The sequence below is a fragment of the Rhodamnia argentea genome, chromosome 1, assembly GCF_020921035.1.
Source record: "Rhodamnia argentea isolate NSW1041297 chromosome 1, ASM2092103v1, whole genome shotgun sequence".
Taxonomy (NCBI): Eukaryota; Viridiplantae; Streptophyta; class Magnoliopsida; order Myrtales; family Myrtaceae; genus Rhodamnia; species Rhodamnia argentea.
This window is the reverse complement of record NC_063150.1, coordinates 11,228,201-11,242,062: the sequence shown is the minus strand read 5'-3', so window position 1 is coordinate 11,242,062 and position 13,862 is coordinate 11,228,201. Positions and strand designations below refer to the sequence as shown.

The 13,862-nt window shown below is 38.7% G+C and overlaps 1 protein-coding gene across 2 annotated transcripts; it reads left to right on the top strand.

The window, feature by feature from the left end:
* Window positions 1–340: 340 nt before the first annotated feature.
* LOC125313572 (uncharacterized protein PHLOEM PROTEIN 2-LIKE A4-like) lies at window positions 341–9,872 on the top strand. 2 transcript variants are annotated; one of them, XM_048273236.1, is made up of 3 exons: window positions 8,586–8,938; window positions 9,093–9,211; window positions 9,376–9,872. In XM_048273236.1, exons 1-3 carry the CDS (start codon window positions 8,714–8,716, stop codon window positions 9,749–9,751), a joined length of 720 nt encoding a protein of 239 aa, XP_048129193.1. In that variant the 5' UTR covers window positions 8,586–8,713; the 3' UTR covers window positions 9,752–9,872. The 2 variants fall into 2 exon arrangements, 1 of the variants encoding a protein (XP_048129193.1); XR_007197242.1 differs by lacking the exons at window positions 8,586–8,938; window positions 9,093–9,211 and adding an exon at window positions 341–363 and having other exon boundaries at window positions 9,376–9,510.
* Window positions 9,873–13,862: the final 3,990 nt, after the last annotated feature.

The window sequence follows — 13,862 nt, the reverse complement described above, 5'->3', positions numbered from 1 at the left end:
TGGTACTCAAGTAAACAATTTTTGAAAGTTATGGCACCTAAGTGAACATTTTGAAAGTTATGGCACCTAAGTGAACGTTTTGAAAGTTATGGCACTCATGATATACTTATCCCGAGTTATGCAATCGGATCTATGGTGCAGTGCTCATGAATGATAATAAACTAGTAACTTAACTCTATGAATGATTTTTGCTTTATCAAGAAAAGGAAGACTATACAAACTACTACAAAATTCCATTCACATTTGTTGTAAAATTTAGAAGTTAAGGGCCGACGAAGATCTCCGGAAGAATTGCTTCCCGTTGCTTGCTAAAAGGTTATCCGGGACGGAGCACCGGCGTTGGACAAACGAGAAGGAAAAATGGTAACTATACTCACTCTGCAATTGTGAACACAGTTACATGCTAGAAAACGTGGCTGTACTCGTTTGATTGAGCTGTACCATTTGTGGATCTCACTATTATTAACCAGCCAATTGTTTCAAATGTGGACTTTCGGTTTTAGTGGCGAAGTAGATGTACCCGTGGCGTAACTCTTAGAGATATGTTGGCTAGAAATTGTGGGCACGTTCAAGACGATCAACCTCTCTTCGAAGACTACTTATGAGATCGCATTCGTGGTGAAACCGAGCGAATATAGCTACGGGATGAACAAAGGGGGTGAACCTAAGTCTCGCTCTCTTGGATGGAACCAAGCAGGGACGCATTGAGAAAAGTGATGTGAAAAAGATCGGCTGAGCAAATGTTTCGATAAAAAGTATCCGGGTGTTTGCAAGTAGAGATATAAGCTGGAAAAGATGAGCACACCGGATATATAGTGGTTCGGCTTATATCAAGCTTACATCCATTCCACACAATTAACAGCCACAACATAAGCTGGAATGCACTAGTAAACCGCCTTACAAGTTACAAACAATAAGTAAGATGATTTTTCATATAATAGATCACACTATCTCAATTCATGCTTCGATTCCTTAGATGAAATGCAACTTACACTACAACAAGATGACCCGACAATCATAGGATATCACATGCCTCACACGCACACCAGAATGAGACCATAAATCATCATTCGCACTTTCCACACATTATACGTTTACACAACCGAACCCTCCTTGAGTCGGGCGGCACAAAATCAAGCTCAATCCACCAAAATTCTCTCAATCAAACTATGCAATCATCATACCCATGACTCATAGTCGAAATTCAAGCAACAGATCGTCGGGTCCCCCTCATTTACTAACTCATGCAAGACAAATCTCAGTTTCAGGGACCCATTTCTAAAATAACATATCGCCGCCAATCAAGGATAAATCGGCAAGTAAGTAGAAGAGTTAGAAGTTTCACTTGCCTTAGGATGGTAACCCAGCGAAAAAAAGCCAAATCGTGGCCAATTGAAGCTCGGGTCTTCCCGGGTTTACGCAGGGCCGAGAGATCAAGAGGGAGAAGAGGGGCTTTGAAGCTTGAGGGGACTTGCTACGATTGTCGAGGGTGAGCTGAGTTTGTGGCGGCCGCCACCGTGGTTGTCGAAGTGCTCGAATGGTAGACAAAGGAACGGCGTGGGCGTGGGTCTCTCGGATGGAAATCATGAAGGGATAGGGGATGGGTCGCATGAGAGAGAAAGGGGACGAAATGAGAGTGGAGAGAGAGAGAGACATATTCTATTTATATATGGGGCTTAAAGTGGTTTTCGAACTCGGTTCAATTTGTGCCAAAATCGAGCCTCAATTTCATTCAATTTTCGAACCAAACTCTCAAGTCATCATCCATAACTTGTAACATCTCACATGACATAACCTCAATCCCCAAAATCAAACTTCATTAGCTTCAAAAATGGCCTTATTAAACACATAATCTTCATTACCACACTTGATTACTCACTAATTAAATGGACAGAAAAATTCGGGTCATCACACCGGACCTTAATTCAACATTTCCCATAACAAACAGCGTCGTCTCGCCCAATCAAGCAACAAATAGCTAGCCTAGTAGGAAGGGTAGAGACTCCCACTTACCCGAGTTCCTTTGCTCGAGAAGGCTGAGCTTGAATCATGCTAGAATAGGTTCTGTCCATTCCTTCTTCCTTTGATTCACGCCCATATGTCCACTCATCATCTAACTCCAACTAACCTTAAATTAACAATGAACATGACAATCAGATTTCAGAATCAACTTAACCAAGACCTAAGGGTGTCACATCAAGCAACGGATCATCCAAATAAACTCGTCTTCCTTGACATGCAACCCGATTTCCTCCTCAAGAGACCCATTTACAAATTTGACAATTCATGGTAAAACGAACGGCGATTGGATAGAATAGAGGTGAGGGTTGGTGGATACTTACCTTGAGGTTGGCCATGAAGAAGACAGGAGTTGAATTGATACAAGAATGAGCCAGGCTAACTCATCCTTCTTTGGGGTCATGCGGGTCAAGCCGATAGGAAAAGAAAGAGAGAGAGTGTCGTGACCTTAAAATTCAGAAAATTTCCAGGCTAATGGATTATCGGGTTAATTATTTAACTAACCTAACTCGGACTCTCCCAAGTCTATACCAAATCGTAACTTGAGATTCAATTGATTAATATGCAATATATTTTAATTTTGGAGCTGCCACTAATCATTTATGGTAGGTCGATTAGAAACCTAAATAAAATAGCGGGAGAACTATTTTATTCCTACAAACCAGAGATTAAGAGTTTGGGGACTTGATTACGCCAAATTACCCTAACGCCCTTTCGGTACCATTTTATTTCATGAAAAATCATTTGAGAAGGCAACATTAATTGATTTTAACCTAAGTCACTAACAAAGGTTATCATGCGGGTGCACAATCAATTAATGAACATTCGGAAGTCAATATAATCAAGGGAGCATGCGCCACACAAGATAGTTCTTTTATTTTCGATTTTTTTTTATATGAATGCGTGAAAAACTATGCTATATGCAATGCAATGTTATGAATTAAATGCAAGACTAGACAAGATGGCATGCAAATTAAATTAAATTAATATACAAGTAAGACTATGGTTTAATTAAATTAACTATGTGACATATTAATTAAAACCTAGACATGCAATTCTAATACGCAATATAAGCTAAAATGTAACCTAATATGACATGGCAAGAAATAATGACATGGCAAAGATGGCGTGGCATGGATGACATGGCATGTATGACGTGGCAAGGATGATGTGGCATGGATGATATGGCAAGGATGAATGATTTTTTTTTATATATTTTCGGATGAATTAATTTCCTAAAATAGAACTATGTCAAAACAATTTTTATCTTGTATTTTTTAGAGTTTACATTGACCTAAACCCTAATATATTGAAGATACATTATTTTAAACATAAGATATTATTTAAACATGCAATTTCTATTCTAGTATGCAATCTAACCTAAAAAAATTAGATATGGAATATCTACATGATGCTATTTTTAAATATGGAAAGTGGATGAACGCAAATCTTTTAGAATTTTCGAGATTACATCATACGACGGATATATTCTAAAAGATATGACAATCAAACAATTCAAATCAAATGAGGAAAGTGAATATGCCAATCAATGTCAATCAAGAAAGTGGATATATCAATCAAGTTTTGAAATATTTCGCGAATATTTGAGTCGATCTTTAATTCGTAATCCTGCGATTAACGATTGAACCCAAATCCTTGCCTAATCGAGTATTCCATCAATAATCTTAAAGATGGATGTTCTCGATCGTGTGACAAGTTGCAGATTAGGAAAGAAAATTTTCCTAATCTACCTGCATTTTGAAAAGATATCCACTTTGATGCAATGCGATCAAGATATGCAACATATCACAAAATAGGAAATTGAATATACCAAAGTTCAAGATAAGAAAAATTACTTTTGATTGCCCCAAAGATTGCTTCACTAATTTGATTTTCGCAAGTCTTGACGACCAAGCTAGGAGCTCCACGATTTTGGACTGGTTCAGCAGAGAGTTGTGCACGGGTTTGGAACCAAATCTGACGTGATCGACGACCAGCGGTAAAAAGCAAAACCAGCTCTATTCGTGGGTTGTTTGTTGTCCTTTTTGAATGTTGCAGCTGATTTGAAGTGAAGCAAACTTGGTACCAGAGAGCTTCCCCACACCGATCGGCTAAGGAATTGAGCACGCCTGGAAAATAAACACGAACAGCAGCTCCAACGTGCCAAAACAAAGCAATAATTGATCCCCAACAACAAATAAAATTCCCTTGGACAGCAGCTAGAATCCCGAGGCGAATAGAGAGCCGTTGGGATCATGGAGTATTGGACAAGGATGACGACGGGGCTGAGCGGGCGGTCCGAACGATTCTAAGGAGTCGCACCACCAAGCTTGAAAACGCTCTCCTTCTTTCACTTTCTGTTCTCATGTGTATTATGAGCTAATTGTCTCTGAAAAGTCTCAGTGTAATTGCCCCCTCCTTTTGAATGTGGACAAGAGAACTCTTTTATAAGCGAAGCAATGGCCCATACATGAAAGAAAATAATATCACTTTCTCTTAGAATATTAGTATATCTCTTTTTACTTTACCCACACGGCCGAATATATAATTTTCTTATGAGCACAATTAAATTTCCTTCATTTGACAGTGTATACATCTATTAGTGTTTCGCTCGTATTTCCTTCCTTCTTATTCCCTCATGGCCGAATATGATTCTAAGAGATATACTCTAGTCTATGAGAAAACCAATATTGTTTAATCTCGGCATTGCAATTTTTGGCAACACATGTACGTGTGAAGAGCTTGGCTAAATATCGCAGTGGGCTTAATCCAAACGTTTAAATTCAGAATTATCAACTCGAGTTCACGTGCCGTCGGCCAATTTTCGTCCTAATTTCCTACTGCCGGTCTAATTATGTTAACGCAAAGCATGATTGTTGGACAATAAAATATGAATGTTGAGTTTATTTTATTTTTATTTTTCTGGTCTAAAATTAGTTCAAAATTTAGGCGTCAACAGAGAGCGAGTTGGTTAGGACAACAGCAAGGTGGTGGTCGTGGCTCGACCTGGAGGGACGTCATTAGGTTGCTGGGTTGGTGCCGAGAGAGAGAGAGAGAGAGAGAGGCCGGAGAGGTGAATCGAGAGAGCAAATGAGAGAAAATAGAGAGTAGAGTGAGTTCTATGAGGGTTCTTGAGTAAAAAATGAAGTTACAGAGAGAATAAGTGAGTTTATATGGGCGGGGCTAATTCGGTTAAGGCTAGAGGGGAGAGAGTCAACAGCTTCACGATCTAGTTCCCGGACCTACCTTCGTACCCATGTTCAGCTTTTAATCCGCCTTTCACCGCACCGTAATTTGAATGCCAAATCATAATCCGTATCGGTTCGAGCCCACCATCAACCATTCCATTTGTTAATACAACTAAGTGAAAATTTAGGCCTTCACAGCACCAATTGAGTTGTGTTACTCACATCTCTAAATCAAGAAGCAGATGTTTTCGTTAAGGCTCACCTTTCCGGATGCTTCCTCAATCTAGAGTTTAGAAAAAGTTAGTTCTTCTTCCACCTTGGGTTTGAGTTTGTGAGAAGATATTTAGATATTTGCGTGATTGGGACTTTTTCTGTGATTTGTGAAGTGATTTTACGAGATTTAATTTTTTTGATATGGAGTTATTATGTGGATAGCAAGCAAAGCTCCAGTTTATTATTGATATATTATTTCTTTTACACTAGCAAAACCTTCGGGAGGCGCCAGGGCAGAGTTGGCTTCCATCAATTTCGAGGCTTGCACACAATTCTTGACCATTTAGTTTTTTCTTAATTCAATATGAAGAAGACTAAGGGATTCAAACAATGATCATTCATACTCCGCATAAGTTTCTGCCATGTGCACCTAGAAGTTGGCACTCTTTATCATGTTTCATCTTTTTTTGGTTATTTCTAAAATTAGGATTGATCCGATGGCAATGGATCATTCTATAAACCAAAAATGAAGAGATACCAGCAAATGTTGACTTAGATGGTAAGAGGGTTTGCTATCTTCTTCTTATGAGCTTCGGATCAAGGTTTGCTAGATTATTTTAGGAGTGAAATTTTTGGATCGTACCATTCGAGTTGTGTTAGTCACATCTCTAAATTAAGAAGCAGATGTTTTCATTAAGGTTCACCTTTCTGGAGACTTCCTCGATCTAGGGTTTAGAAAAAGTTCGCTCTTCTTCCACCTTGGGTTTGAGTTTTAGAGAAGATGTTCAGATATCTACGTGATTGAGACTTTTTCTGTGATCCGTGAAGTAATTTTACGAGATTTAATTTTCCGATATAGAGTTATTATGTGGATACCAAGCCATGCTCCGGTTTATCATTGATATATTATTTATATTACACCAGCAAAACCTTCGCGAGGCACCAGGATAGAGTTGGGTTTCATCAATTTAGAAGCTTGCATATGATTCTTGACCATTTAGTCTTTTCTTATTTCAATTTGAAGAAGACTAAGGGGTTAAAATAATAATCATTCATACTCCGCATAAGTTTCTGCCATGTGCACCTAAAAGTAGGCTCTTTGTCATGTTTTGGTTATTTCTAAATTTAGGATTGACAGATGTGAATGGATCATTCTATACGCAAAAAAAATGAAGAGATACCAGCAAATGTTGGCTTAGGTGGTAGGAGGGTTTGCTATCTTCTTCTTATGAGCATCGGATCAAGCTTTGTCGGAGTATTTTAGGAGTAAAATTTTGGATCGTACCATTCGAGTTGTGTTAGTCACATCTCTAAATGAAGACACATATATTTTCATTAAGGCTCGCCTTTCCGGACACTTCCTCGATCTAGGGTTTAGAAAAAGTTCGTTCTTCTTCCACCTTGGGCTTGAATTTGAGGGAAGATGTTCGGATATCCGGGTGATTGAGATTTTATCTTTGACCTATGAAGTGATTTTACCAGATTTAATTTTCCAATAGGGAGTTGTTATGTCGATACCAAGCAAAGCTCGGTTTATTATTCATATATTATTTTCATTGCACCAGCAAAACCTTGGCATGGCGCCGAGGCAGAGTTGGGTTTAATCAATTTAGAGGCTTGTACTTGATTCTTGACCATTTAGTCTTTTCTTAATTCAATTTGAAGAAGACTAAGGGATTAATATAATAATCATTCATACCCGCATGAGTTTCTGCCATGTGCACCTAGAAGTTGGCATTCTTTGTCATTTTTCATATTGTTTTGGTTATTTCTAAAATTAGGATTAATCCGATGTCGGAGGATCATTCTATAAACAAAAAATGAAGAGATACCAGCAAATGTTGACTTAGATGGTAAGAGGGTTTGCTATCTTTTTCTTATGAGCTTCGGATCAAGCTTTGTTAGAGTATTTTAGGAGTAAATTTTAAAAGCACTAGCCCGATGTGGCAAATGTCTCTACCTCAGAGTCAATTATGCCATGTAAGATGGTGGATGCTGACTAGACCGTCAACGATTGCACTTTATAATTGGCCAAGAGTACTAAATTAGCAAATCGTTTAAATGTTTATGACTAAATTGGCATAATTAAAAGGTTTATGACTGAGTTGGCAAGTCGTCAAAGGTTTAGGGCTAAATTCACAAATCTCAAAAGGTTTATGACTAAATTGGACAAATTGAAAAGTTTAGGACTGTATCGGAGCAGGTGTAGAATATACTTAATTTATTTTTTATGTCGGTACTGACTCTGCCTTTTTATTATTAAATGAGGCCAAGAGTAAACAAAGTGAAACTAGTTGGCTTATTCAAAGTAACTTCCCAAAATTTTAGAGTGATTTATTATGTCTTCTGTATATGCATAGAAGTTCTCACTTTTCCACCCAGCACAGCTCAATTGTCATTCCAAACCAAGTACGTGTTCTACTTAATTTATTTTCCTTTTCAATTTTATTTACAGAGAGTATAATTCATTTTGCATTACCTTAGCCAACGAATGATCAAGAACGCTGGCACTTTTTTTGTTTTTTTAGTCGAAAAGAACTCTAACAATTACATATCACTAACTTTACCTATCGTTGGGATTGGCGCTATTCCCTTCTATTGTATGTGATGCTTTTAGATTTTTCCTTGATGAGTATGTTCCTCTTAATCTTTCTTCATTGTTTTTGTGTGATTAACGGGTATAATCACAGCTTTCATTATTGGATTTCTCAAACTCTTTCCTATCCCACCAGATTAGAAGCCCGTGCCTTGTAGTAATTATACATAGTTGAATCTAGAAACTCTAAACGAGTTTCTTTCTAACATGTTTTGTCCTGTAAAATCTATTAACACGGGGATTGAAAACTACTCATTTAACGATTAAATTAAGAAATAGTCACACGTTCTCTATTAAAAGATTGGTTTTAATCACTTTTCCCATATATGAATAGAGCACCTACTGAGTTGAAATGTTTTTAGGGAAAAGAATCAGACTTATCGGATCTATTTGGTCTTTCAATTCATTAGATCATGGTTTTGTTGATTGAGAAAAAACCGGTAGCAGGATTTTACATTACTCATTTTAGTGTGCATTCCGCAAATGGAAATACAAATGAGCGACCATTGATAAGTATTTAAGACCGAAAAGTCAACTACCCATAAGAAAAAGACCGAAAAGTCAACTACCCAAAAAAAAAAGGACCGAAAAGTCTACTTTCGACGAGTACCCTTTCTTCCCATCCTTTCTCATAAATTGTGAGTTGTTCAGACATCTTCTTGAATCGGAACAGGTTCAGTCTGCTGCAAGAAACTCAATGGCTAAAAACCTAACAGGGCAGCTTTTGCAGGAACCAGAGGGAGTCCCAGCTTCAATGAGGCCAGATGATGAAGCCCCGCAAGAAGAGAAACGAAGAGAGAGAAGACCTCCTCTTCTCGCCGTCAGTTTGGTTAGAAAAGAGACGAATGTGGATTCCTCCATCAGCGTTGAAGAGATGTGCAATCGGATCTATCGTGGAGTGCTCATGAATGATGATAAACTGGTATTTTAACTCCTTGAATTATTTGCTTTATCAGGAAAAGGAAGATTGTATAAACTACTCACTTTAGAAATTATTTCATCTGGAGATGAGAAATGTGTAGCAAACTTGGATCTGTCAGACAAAAATTCCATTCACATTTGTTGTAAAATTGTAGAAGTTCTGGGTCGATGAAGATCTCGAAAAGAATTGCTTCCTTTTGCTTGCTAAAGGGTTATTTATTGCTGGGGTCGACGGGACCGAGAACTGGGGTTGGACAAACGAGAAGGAACAATGGTAACTATACTCCTTCTTCAATTGTGAACAGATTTTTTCTCTTTTTGCTGAAATTTGTGAACACAGTTACATGATAGAAAACGTGGTGGTACTGGTTTGATTTAGTGGTACCCGCCGTGGATCTCACTATTAATCAGCAAATTGTTTCAAATGTGGACTTTCAGTTTTAGCAGCGAAGTAGAGATACCCGTGGCAGAGCTGCTGGATATATGCTGGCTAGAATTTTCGGGCAAGTTCAAGACTATCAAGCTCTCTCCGAAGACTACGTATGAGGTCGCATTCGTGGTGAAAATGAGAGACAATGGCAGCGGGTTGCATGGTCCAGTGAATCTAACCCTCACTCTGCCGGATGGAACCACGCAGGGACGCATCGACAATATGGAGGAGACGCCGAAGGGTGAATGGAGAGACATCCCTGTCGGAACATTCATGACGACTCCGCAGAATGTTGGCGAGATAAGCTTTTCCTACTGTCAAGTTAGTGGTCATTGGAAGTCTGGACTCATCGTCAAAGGGGCTGTCCTTCGACCAAAAGATTAACCATCAAATCTAGGTGTTATCTAATGAACTGATTAACACTTAAATAAGTTTCTGTTGTTTGATCAAGGTGAAAGTGCCTGGTGGATCTGATTTCTCTGATAAACTGGTATTTTCTTATCTAGATGTTGCTGTGTTTCACTAAAATGTGTGAGTTTTTAAATTGCTTGCCTACCACCACAAAATGTTGTAGTTCAGACGATTACACTGTAGGTCGTCAAATGAACATTCGTGGTTGTCCTCATAGTCGTGAGACGATCCACGGCCAGGAAAAGAACCACACTTTGTATTGTCGAAAAAATCGATCGAACAATAAAATAAACAGATCAAGGAAATAAAATTGAATCCGAGACAGAGGCGGTGGATGGAACTATTAAAAGATTATGATTGTGAAATTTTGTATCATCCTGGAAAGGCTAACAAAGTAGCATATGCTCTTAGTAGGAAAAATGCGAGCATGATAGTCGCCAACTTAATGGTACGATAGTGGAATTTAATAAAGGAAATGGCAGATTCATAATATAAACTTGAGGTTGATGGTTTAACAAGTATGATGGCAACTCTACGAGTTGAACCTGAAGTCCTGCAAAGGATCAAGGCATTGCAATTGAGTGACACCGAAACTGCAAGGATTAAAAAAGAGGTATTAGCCGTAAACAAACCACATTTTCAGATCACCGAAGATGGAGTGTTACGATACCATGAACGATGTATGTGCCCGAATGATGAGACACTTAAACAAGATATTTTAGATGAAGCTCATCGAAGTGGATATAGTATTCACCTGAGGAGTACTAAAATGTATTGGAACCTCCGCAAACATTACCATTGGAATGGTATGAAAAGAGATATTGCGGAACATGTTGCCAAATGCCTTACTTGTCAGCAAGTAAAAGCTGAAAACATAAACCAGCGGGATCACTAAAAACTCTAGAAATACTATAATGGAAATGGGAGCACATTACGATGGATTTCGTACGGGGACTGCTGAGGACATCGAATAGTCATGATTCAATATGGGTCATTGTGGATAGACTTACAAAGTCCGCTCATTTCTTTGCAGCACGAAAGGACTACTCTACGAAAAAGCTCACCGACTTATACATAAAGCACGTCATTCAATTACATGGCATACTAGTAACTATAACCTCATATCAAGACCCAAGATTCACTGCAAGATTTTGGTAAAGTCTACAAGAAGCTATGGGAACAAAGCTTTACTTTAGTACTGCTTTCCATCCTCAAACAGAAGGGCAAATAGAAAGAATTATACAAATACTTGAGGATATGCTACGAGCATGCATTATAAACTTCAGAGCCAATTGGGATGAGAAATTGCATTTGGTAGAATTCGCCTACAATAATAGTTATCGGCGACCTATTGGTATGGCCCCATTTGAAGCTCTATACGGACGGCCGTGCCGAACTCCGGCTTGTTGGAGTGAGGTGGGCAAACGTAGTATTATGGATCCGGAACTAGTCCAAATGGCCACAAAAGCTATATACGCGATACGAAATCACCCGAAGATGCATAGAGTGTACAAAAGAATTATGCCGATAAACATCGACGACCGTTAGAATTTGAGATTAGTGATTACGTATTCTTAAAAGTATCTCCTATGAAAGAGATATCGAGATTTGGAAAGAAAGGCAAGCTGAGTCCTCGATTTGTGGGACCATTTGAAATATTAGTAGAAAAGATTGGGGATATCGCCTACAGGTTAGCATTGCCACCTCAATTAACGCATGTCCACGACGTGTTTCCCGTGTCAATGATAAGAAAATACCAACCAGACCCTACCCATGTAATAGCATATGACATAGTGGATGTAGACGAGTACATACAATATGAGGAGAAACCAATAAAGATATTAGATCAGAAGGAACAAGTTTTGAGAAGTAAAGTCATCCCTTTTGTCAAAGTTTTATGGCAACATCACAATACGGAGGAAGCCACTTGGGAAAGTGAGGAACTGATGGAACGACAAGTATCCGAGTTATTCAATGAGGGAACAAAAGCCTAAATTGCGAGAATGTAATTTTCTTAAGGAGGGGGGAGCTGTAACATCCTCGAAAAACCAGCTCACCGAGATAGAGCTATCCCGCCAATAGAGATTCAATTTTTATCGGGTTTTAATATAATTCAAAATAGGAACGCATGTGTGATCCTTGGGGGGATATAACGTTAACATGAGGATTTTAAGATTTTGTATGATATGATTAAGAATTCCCCACCTTAAGGAGGGTGGCTCTATTTCCACCGTCCGGTCCGATTTTTATTTCTTTTTATTTTTGTAAAATCAGTTATAACAGACCCCTGACGTGGCTGCCACGTCATCACCATGTCGGCGTTTACTTATCAACACCTTCTTGGGGAAGACGACCAGCACCGGCAATTCTCGTCGGCTCCTCCCCTGAACCTTTATTCCGATGTTGAAACGACCGCTAAATCTCACGATTTCTATGCCAAATCGAATCTCAGCCGTTCTATATCAACATATATCCGATTTAGAGCTAAAACCAGTCCTAAACCTACCTATTCGAGCTTCAACCGAACACCTATGTCCGGCGAAGATCTAACTCCTCATTTCCTCCATCAAACAAGCCATGAAAATCATCAAGCATCATCTTAAAAGGCCGAAGGAGCTTACCTGACCATCGCGCGGGCTTGAAGATGTCGAGAACGAGCTAAAGAGCTCGAACTTGGTTCAGGGGTTTCGGAATCGGCTCGAGCGATTTATGCAACAAAATTGTAAAACTAAGGTAGGGTGGTGATCAGGTATAACTAAAGAGTAATGTGGACTGAAAATCTCGCAAAGAACTCGAATGAGTCGATCTGTACCGTGGAAGCTCAAACTCGGGACCGAGGACGAGGCTCACCTATTTCAGAAGTTTCAGAGAAGCCAACTGAGCTTGGCGTGATCCTGAGATCATGGCAGATCTGGAAGAGGTGGCAACGTCGTTCGATGCCGCCTAGATCGTCAAAAAAACGAGCTCGAAACCTCTGTGCTCGGAGCTTCAATGGCGACCGTTTTCCTCTCTCTCCTCCTTTCTCTCTCTTTCGATTCATTCTGTTGTGTATCGCTAACTGATTCTTTTTTTTTACGAGCCCTCCCACACGCTTTCTTGAGCCCCTCTCCGTCGTCTAAAACGGAATCGAAATCCCCTTCTCCGGAACTGCCCCCTCTTCCCTCTCTGTTTCTGCGCGTGTGATATCTGAAAGAGGCGATGAATAGTGCCGGTCTTCCGGGTCGGGAGGATCCGACCCGGAAGACCCGGTACGCGAGACAAACCTCCAATTCGACTGGAAAAAGGGATTTTTTTTTTATAAAATTGACCCAAAAATTCATTTTCCCAGCATGGACTTACCATGAAAAGGTGGTTTTGTGAAAAATATATTTGAAATTGTGTAAAAACACCAAATGTCGGGTTTGACCCGAAATGAAATTTTCACAAATACAAAACCTTATTGAAAGAATTGGCCTGATTAAAACCCACCATTACATTCAGAAGGGTGTAAGATATAGGGTAGAGGTCTTGAGATTTCATGGGTACCCTCTGGAAAAATTTAATTTCATTTTTGGTATCCTAGGGACTAAAATGAAAGGATTTTTGTGCAATTAGGTCCCTTTGTTAAAATTGAGCAGGTCCTTGTAAAATTGGGCCAAGATGTAAAAAGAGATATTAGAGCACTAAGTCACAACTCACAAAAAGTGAAGAAGGAAGATAAAATGAATAAAATGGTATTCTTTATGCCCAATTCGGTTGTACGTTTGTGAAGAAACACATAATCTCGAATCGAATTTTTTCAATTTTAAGAGGTCAAGACAAAAAAGGATTTAAAATAAAAATACTGACTATTTTCTATATTTTTTTTTACCTCAAAAGCTAATTTTTCTTGATTTTTCGAGCATTTTTCCTATTTTCCAAAAATATTTAAAAATGTGAAAAAAATTTAAAATATTTTTTTTTGTTCAAAAATGGTTCCTTATACTAGGCCAAGGTTCCCAAAGTTGATTTTTCAATTTTATGAATTTTTATGAATTTTTTAAAGATTTTTCAAAAGAAAAACCGATTAAAAATCAGGTGTCAACAACCAATATGTTTAGAATGC

Coding starts and splice junctions, on each gene's coding strand:
- LOC125313572 (XM_048273236.1), top strand. CDS start 8,714: ATGGCTAAAAACCTAACAGGGCAGCTTTTGCAGGAACCAGAGGGAGTC. Junction 8,939..9,092: donor TCATGAATGATGATAAACTG/GTATTTTAACTC, acceptor GTAAAATTGTAG/AAGTTCTGGGTCGATGAAGA. Junction 9,212..9,375: donor ACAAACGAGAAGGAACAATG/GTAACTATACTC, acceptor GTGGACTTTCAG/TTTTAGCAGCGAAGTAGAGA.